General features: G+C 37.7%; 1 protein-coding gene across 3 annotated transcripts in view; it reads left to right on the top strand.

Annotated features, from left to right (window-relative positions):
* The window catches only part of LOC101627070 (zinc finger protein 234), a 10,915-nt gene extending 3,240 nt beyond the window's left edge, over nucleotides 1-7,675 (top strand). For 2 of the 3 annotated variants that reach the window (XM_012733652.1, XM_004694166.2), the window contains 3 exons: nucleotides 1,783-1,909; nucleotides 2,356-2,448; nucleotides 5,142-7,675. In XM_012733652.1, the coding sequence (XP_012589106.1) occupies nucleotides 1,783-1,909; nucleotides 2,356-2,448; nucleotides 5,142-7,018 (2,097 nt within the window). In that variant the 3' untranslated portion in view covers nucleotides 7,019-7,675. The remainder of the gene's footprint in view (nucleotides 1-1,782; nucleotides 1,910-2,355; nucleotides 2,449-5,141) is intronic. The other variant, XM_012733653.1, reaches the window with a different exon arrangement.
* The last annotated feature ends 943 nt before the right edge of the window (nucleotides 7,676-8,618 follow it).

The following is an 8,618-nucleotide window of genomic DNA, read 5'->3' as shown; positions in this document are numbered from 1 at the left end:
TCAGGAGAGGTCTGCCACGCCATGTGGTCACCTCCGGGGCAGGCGGGAATCGAACTCATACAGAAGCGGCTTTAGATTCTCAGTGCTGTGCTTGAACCCGCTGCGCCACCAGGGAGGGCCTGTTTTGTTCTGTTTTAAGTTTACTTGGTTTTGGCCTGAGGATTTTTTTATCCTGTTTTTTTTTTTTTTTTTTTTTCACAAATAAAAGTGAAAAGCTTAGTAGAAATGAGAACTCCCATTTCACTACGTCCCTGCTTATCATCAGTTAGCTGCTCTACATTTCTTTTACTGCTTCACCATATGTATCCATAGCAGTGTATTTGTATTCACAATGCAGACACAGCTTTAATTTGTTTTTTTTTTTCTTTTGGATATTCATTTTCAATTCCTGTATCATGTTCTCATTATAATTTTTACCTTTTTGTTAAACTACTCTGTATTCATAGTGTTCATAGTATTCATAGATGTGTAGTGTAGGTCAAGGACTTTACTGTTTTAGGAAGACTGAAGTAACAGTTCTCTGATTTAACCTTTTCTCAAAGGAATCAGTTCTGAAACCTGCTACTCTTTTTTTGTGATTAGCTTACTAGTATTCACAGTTGAGCTGTATTTTGTTGGTAGAAAATCCATCTTTGCGCCTCAGTGCTTCAGGATCACACTGCTGCTTGATACAGAAACACTGCTTTGTGTGTATATATATATATTTTTTATTTTTTTAAAGTTTTATTTATTTGTGTATACAGAACTGGGGTACAGGCGAGAGGCTCAGGGGTGGCGAGAGGCTTCACCAGAGACAGAGTGGGGAGCAGAACAGGCAGATCTACGAAGTACACTGCTGAGGGGAGCAGCGGGCGGGTCAGGAGAGGTCTGCCACACTGTGTGTCACCTCCAGGGCAGGCGGGAATCGAACTCATGCAGAAGTGGCTTTAGTTTCTCAGCGCTTTAACCCACTGCACCACCAGGGAGGGCCTGTATATATTTTTTAACTGAAGTGACGTTGTTTATGACATGTAATTTTTAGTGTGTATCATTGGAATCAACATATGTAGATTCTACATTAAATCACTGCTAAAAGGTCTGTATGTGTTGTTACTGTTTTTTAATCAAAGTCACACAGGATCTTAATTTAAACTCCATTGGTCCCAAATGACCTGGGGCTTCATTGACACCACAGAGGAATTGTAAAAGGAGTCATTGGTTTTATCGTTTTTGAGTATAAGTATAGGGGATTGTGAAAAGTGAGAAACCTGCTTGAGTTCACTCAGAAGACCAGGCATGTGGAGTGAGAGGGTTGCATTTAAGTGAAAGAGGAAATGGGAGGAAAGACGGGGTTTTCCATCCCACGACCCACCATGCCCTTTGGGTTTCTTTCCACATAATTCTGCTCCTCACTTGGTCCCCACCTCCTTGAAAGGCAGGTGCTAGCCATCACTGTTGGGACTAATACCTTCAGTGTTTGTTAGAAGCATTTGGCAATATTAATGGAAAAAGTAAAACCATATTAGTTCAGGGTGTAGCAGTTTACTTATAAAGAGGGAAAACTCCCTAGTTGTTAACAGTGCTTATTAAGCAATACACAAGTAACACACACAGCTTTCCTTTCCATTGCAGCACTTTTGATGAGATTGTGGACCAACAGTGTTGGATAGAAGGAGAAAGGCTGGGAGTCTACATATTATTCAGGAGTCAGAGCAGATTGTCTCTCCCAACTTCCCCTCTCTATGCCATGCTACCACTTTCCAATATTGCTTGTAATATCGGGGTTGTATGTGTTTGTTGTAGGAAGCAGTGACTTTCAAGGATGTGGCCGTGGCCTTCACAGAGGATGAGCTGGGCCTTCTGGATGCCACTCAGAGGGAGTTGTACCAGGATGTGATGCTGGAGACCTTCAAGAACCTAGTGTCTGTGGGTGAGCACAGGCATCCTCTTTAACCAAATGTTAGTCCCCTGGATTGGCTTTGTGTCCTCAGATATTCAAGGCGTCGGGGGTTGTGATATGGTCACCTGTGTGTGTAAACCTGACTTTTGTGTCAGCATTTTCAGCAAACTAAAACAAGGGAGAAAATTTTAGGTTTGGGTAAGAAATTAATATGGCAAAAACTCTAGTCAGTTGTGTGATGTGGGAACCAATGGAAGGAAGTTTAATGAAAATAGACATGGGATAGAGATAGATTTTTATAATACATATATATTTGTCTCAAAGACTTAAGTATTAATCTTTTTTTTGAGTAGGTTATTTTAAAAATATATGCAAAGTACTGCTTTTGCTTAATTGATAAACAGAAGAAATTCAAGTTCTAATAAATTGTACCTTTCTTGTGTTCATTTTAATTATTTGACTTTGCATTTTCACAGGGCTTTACCCCTTCAAACATGATATATTCCACTTAGAAATGGAAAAAAATCTTTGCATAATGAAGACTGGAATCCAAAGAGAGGGGAAGTCAGGTAAGAACTACGCAGATGAGAGTCCATATAGATGTTCTGTGTAGTTTCAACACAGTTGCATTTCTTCTTGGAGGTTCCAGGGGAGAATCTGTCATTGTGTTTTTAGCTCTGGAGGTACCTGAATTTTATGGCTCGTGGCCCCCTTTCTCTACTCTTACAATAGCAACATTACTTCTTCCTGCCACACTGTGTCACATTTTTCTTTCTGTGTTATGTGTTCACCTTTTTCCCAGGTATTCTCATGAAGAAAACTTGCCGGTAAGATCTTCAGTTCCACCCAGCTTTGTGGTGTTTTAGCCAGTATGTGATTAGATATTTGTTCCCATTCCAGTAAGGTCTACCCTGAAGTACCTCCAATAAAATGACCAAGACTGAGTTTTAGGGAGACTGTTTATGGCTCAAGAGTAGAATCAACTTTTTTTTTCTTGAAGATTTATTTGCTCATGCATATAAAAACTGGGGTATAGGCCAGAGGTGCAGGGAGTGAGAGGATTCTCCAGAGACAGAGTGGGGAACAGAACAGGCAAATTAACTGAACTACACTGCTTAGGGGAGCAGTGAGAGTGACAGGAGATATCTGCTGTGTCCTGTTGAGCAGCACCCTGGCTGGCTGGCCAGGATTGAACTCATGCTGCAGTTATTGGTGATAGTTGATAGCACTGTTTTAAGCCCTGCATCACCAGGGAGGCCCCAGAAGAGACAGTTTTTAATCAGTTTCTTGTAGGGAAGTATATATCTCAGTTGTGAAATTTCTTCTGAATACTTTGTTTTATTTTTTTAAAAAGTACTTTTTTTCTAGAGCAGTTTTAGATTCACAGCAAAAATGAGAGGGAGGCAGAGATAGCCCATACGTTTCCTGCTCCCCACAACCACAGCCTATTCCATTATCAGGATTTCTCCACCAGGGTGGTACAGTGCGAGGCAGTTGATAAACCTACATGGACACAGCATAACCTACAGCATAGTTTATATGATGGTTAACTCTTAGTGTTGTATACTTTGTGGAATGGGACATATATATGATGCCATATATCCATCCACTACTGTGGTTTTATACAGAGTATTCTTATGACCCTAAAAATCATGTTTCTCTTATTCATCCTACTCACCCCATAACCCCTGGCAAGTGCTAATGTTTTTATCATTGTCAGTCTTTTCCAGAATGTAATAGAGTGGGAATTATACAGTATATAGTGTTTCGCTAGGCTTCGTTCAGGAGGTAATGTGCACTTACACTTCTTTATATCTTTTCATGACTTGATCGCCCATACTTTGTTTTTTAGCACTGAATAATCCACTGTGTGAATGTACTACAGTTGTTGTTGTTTTAAATCTGTTCTCCTACGAAATGTCATTTTGGTTGCTTCCAAGTAGAGATAAGTTTTCAACTTTTCCTGGTAAATACCACAGAACATGATAGCTGGATGATATTGCAAGAATATGTTTTATTCTGTAAAAAACCATCAGATTGTCTTTCACTATTTTGCATCTAACCAGCACAAATGAGAAATTCTAATGCTATGCCTTTACAACCAGCACTTGGTGGTGTCAGTTTTCTAGATTTTTTTTTTTTCCTAAGATTTTTTTTGCTAAGATTGGTGTTTCCTTGATGACATAAGACATGGAGCATCTTTTTATATACTTACTGATAGCTGTGTGTCTTCTGCTACCAGTGTGTATACGATAAGGTTTTTGGCCCATTTTTTGGAGTTTTTTGTTTTCTGGTTGAATTTTAAGATAATTTTTAAATATTAATTTAATAATTTATTAAAAAAAACTCAAAATACATAGGTATCTTTGTATAAAGATAAATTATCAACAAGGGTAAATCTTTTGGAAAACACCTTTCTCAATTTAAATTATATAACAAGTCATGAAGGATTTCTGAATGTTGCCAATTCAGTTAATGTGTGCTACTCAAAGAAAATAAGATTAAGTCGCTCTCCAGCAACAGGACATCCAGAGTCCCCAAGCTGGACCACAACAGCAGGGGGTCCCACGCTCCATATCACCTGATAAAGCTTTGGGTCAAAGTGGTAAAAAGAAAGAAGATAAGATTAAGTGTTTAGTAGACTCTTCTAGAATACTTTGAATATATAGTCAAAATATTTGATATTTGATACTTTAAGATATTTGGACTAGAGTGTGTGTATCTATATAAAATGTGAGGCCAGAATGCAAAGTGTTTGTTTATGTTATTACTTTCCCTTAAAATTCTGATTCCTCTTTTAATATCTACATAATTTTTATGGCTGCATTATTTATTAGCTGTAATTTATTAAGATTCTATGCCAATATTAAATTCAGTAGAAATGGTCAGAAGTTAATGGTTAAATCATCATATCAATTTTTACTTTTCAAATTAGAAAAAATAATGATTTCTTTTTGTTCCTTTTCCCCCCTTTTTGTATTTTTTTATTATTAAAAAATATTTTAGGGTTTTCTAACCTTCACTTCACACTGCGGACTTGGTATGGACTAATGGATTTCTGTATGTGTAGAGGCATAAAGAGCCAGGTGGGCCACCTTTTGACTTCTATAAACAAGCAATTCAGAAACATACACAATGGAAAAGGAAACCTGAATAGCCCCTAGATTTATTAATGTCTCTAGCTCTCCACTAAAAGTGGAATCTTGGGAGTACTGAATAAAGTCTTCACTTATCCATGTCTTTGAATTTTCTTTTCTTATAGGAGGGAAGATTGAATGTGAGATGGAAACTCTTTCAGAATCATATGAAGCAGAACCATATGAAGAACTTTCCTGGTGGCAGATCTGGGAACAAATTGCAAGTGACTTAGCCAAGTGCCAAGACTCCATGATAAAAAGTTCTCATTTCCACAGACAAGATGATTCTTCCTGCCAAGTTGGGGTAAGACTATCTGTAGCTCAGATACACCAAAAACCTTGTCAGTATAACAAATGTAAAAAAACCTGTAGTGATGGCCCTAGCTTTGATCTTCATCAACAAGTACACTCAAGAGAGAAGTCTCATACATGTGGTGAGTGTGGAAAAAACTTCTGTTATAGCTCAGCTCTTCAAATTCATCAGAGAGTTCACTTGGGAGAAAAACGCTTTAAGTGTGATGAGTGTGGGAAGGAATTCAGTCAAAATTCACACTTACAAACTCATCAGAAAGTTCACACTGTAGAGAAACCATTCAAATGTGAGCAGTGTGGGAAAGGCTTCAGTCGTAGATCAACACTTACTGTTCACTGTAAACTCCACACAGGAGATAAACCTTATAATTGTGAAGAATGTGGAAGGACCTTCATTCATGCTTCTCATCTTCAGGAACATCAAAGAATCCACACTGGGGAGAAACCATTCAAGTGTGATATATGTGGTAAGAACTTCCGTCGCAGATCAGCACTTAATAATCATTGCATGATCCACACAGGAGAGAAACCATACAAATGTGAAGACTGTGGAAAGTGTTTTACTTGTAGTTCAAATCTTCATATTCATCAGAGGGTTCACACAGGTGAGAAACCTTATAAATGTGAGGAATGTGGTAAATGCTTCATTCAGCCTTCACAATTTCAGGCCCATCGGAGAATCCACACTGGAGAGAAGCCATATATATGTAATGTTTGTGGTAAGGGCTTTGTTTACAGTTCAAGTTTTCAAACCCATCAAGGAGTCCACACAGGAGAGAAACCATACAAATGTGATGAATGTGGGAAGAGCTTCAGGATGAAAATCCATTATCAAGTCCATCTAGTGGTGCACACAGGAGAGAAACCCTACAAATGTGAGGTGTGTGGGAAAGGCTTCCGTCAGAGTTCATATCTTAAAATTCATCTGAAAGCCCACACTGTAGGGAAACCTTACAAGTGTGAAGAGTGTGGGCAGAGCTTCAATCAGAGGTCCCGACTTCAGATTCACCAACTGATCCACACTGGTGAGAAACCATACAAATGTGAAGATTGTGGAAAGGGATTCAGTCGTAGAGCAGATCTTAAAATTCATTGCAGAATCCACACAGGAGAGAAACCATATAATTGTGAGGAGTGTGGGAAGGTCTTTAGTCAAGCCTCACATCTTCTAACCCATCAAAGAGTTCACAGTGGAGAAAAACCATTCAAATGTGAAGAGTGTGGGAAGACTTTTAGTCGGAGTTCACATCTTCAAGCCCATCAAAAAGTCCATATTGGGGAAAAGCCATACAAGTGTGAGAAGTGTGGGAAGGGCTTCAAGTGGAGCTTGAACCTTGACATGCATCAGAGGGTTCACACAGGAGAGAAACCATATAAGTGTGGGGAATGTGGCAAGCATTTCAGCCAGGCCTCAAGTCTTCAGCTTCATCAGAATGTTCACACAGGGGAGAAACCGTATAAGTGTGATATGTGCAGTAAAGTTTTCAGTCGGTCTTCACAACTTCAGTATCATAGAAGAGTTCACACAGGGGAGAAACCTTATAAATGTGAGATATGTGGTAAGAGCTTTAGCTGGAGATCAAATCTTGTAAGTCATCACAAAATTCATCCTGGTGATACATTTTATGAAAATGGTCAAAATGGTAAGAACTTCAAAAAGTCATCAGAGGAAAACAATTCTACAAAATGATGGTTTTTTAAAAAATTGTGCACAAACCTTTTATTTTCACAAGACCACACAGTGGAGAACCTTTCCAAGTAGTACCATAGGGCTTTAGTCAGAACTTTGATATTATCAGATGCCACTTACAAGATAGTTATCTAGAAAGGAAAAGAATTTGAGCTGTCCTTTAACTGAAGTTTAATGATGTCCACTCGAATTTAAGCTCCATAAGGGCAGGGACTTATCTACAACCTAAAGATTGACTCCCACATGTAGGTTGCTGGGTATTATTTGTTAAATAACCAAAAGGAGGAAATGCATACTCTATGAACATTGTATTCAATGAGGAAACCTGGAAAATAAAATTAAGTTGGGGTAGTGTACTCTTGTTGAAATGCAGAGAATTCCTTGGTAATATAAGAAGATTGTTTCCATATAGCATTTATCAAAAATTTTCAGGGGCTGTGCCATATTCTTCTCCACACTCATGAAACAAACACACACGCAAAAATTAAGGGAATTAAACAATTATATCATGTATTTTGAAGCAAGATTGACATTTATATGCTTTCCCCAACTGAGAGCAGTAAATAAAGCATAGTCTTGGAAATATCAGGATAGATGTTATATATCTCTTTGATCTGCAAATTATATAATTGCAGTTTATGAGATTAAGAACCTAAAGTGAACCTTCTATCAATGTCTGAATTTCTTTTAATGGAAAAAGTATTTATCTGTAAGAATTTTGAGTTTTGACCTGAAGCCTTTAAAGTGGCAGCTAGCTAGCTATTAGGTGAAATACATAATATGGACTTTGAAAGATCATGCATTGTACCCTTCATAGCATAGTAAAATTCAAAAATCTTTGTACATACAAAAAAAAATAATATGTAAAGAGCTACTTTTCTGTAGTGTTTTCCTTGGTAAGGATCATTTTGTGTTTTTTCTCCTTTTTTAATTTTATGAGTTATGCTTTGGTGTTTCATTGAAAATTGAGTATTACCAAAGCATAAATGATTACAGAATTTGAAAAAGTGCTACATAATTGTTTCTTGCAGTTAAGATCACTTAATATAGGTTGTTCTCTAGTCATACAAGATCACTAAGTATGCATGGGCACACTTTTCTAGCCTCTGACTTCATTTAAATAAGATTTTTGTCTATTTTTCACATAGGTCTATTCATGACTATGATTTGTTACAAGGAAGAAAAATAAAGTAAGATGAGCAAAAGGGGAAAGGTACATAGGAAGTTTAGAGGAACTCAAGTGTAAGTTTCCACAATGTCTATAAAATCATACCATGTACTAAACTCCTTCAGCATTTAATTGTGATACCACATGTGAAATGTCTACCAGAAAAACCCACTAGAGACGCATTGCCTGTGAGGATTGGTCACATATAGCCTGTACCAAAAAATTACCCCCAGAAAATATTATATAGTCAGCAAAAATCACATTGTACATTATTTAGGGCATCATTATGGGAATCCTCCCCAGTAAATCCCCTGTTATCAGTCAGCAGCTAGCCTTGCATTGCTAAAGATAGTGATTTCAGACTTGTGTTAAATTCCTGTATATGTGCATCAGAAATCTGGTGTTTTTTTTTTTTAAGAGGTCATCATTTCC

The sequence above is a fragment of the Condylura cristata genome, unplaced genomic scaffold, assembly GCF_000260355.1.
Source record: "Condylura cristata isolate star-nosed mole 26May11 unplaced genomic scaffold, ConCri1.0 scaffold00041, whole genome shotgun sequence".
Lineage (NCBI taxonomy): Eukaryota > Metazoa > Chordata > Mammalia > Eulipotyphla > Talpidae > Condylura > Condylura cristata.
The sequence above is the reverse complement of the archived record's forward strand: the minus strand, read 5'-3'. Positions and strand labels throughout refer to the sequence as shown.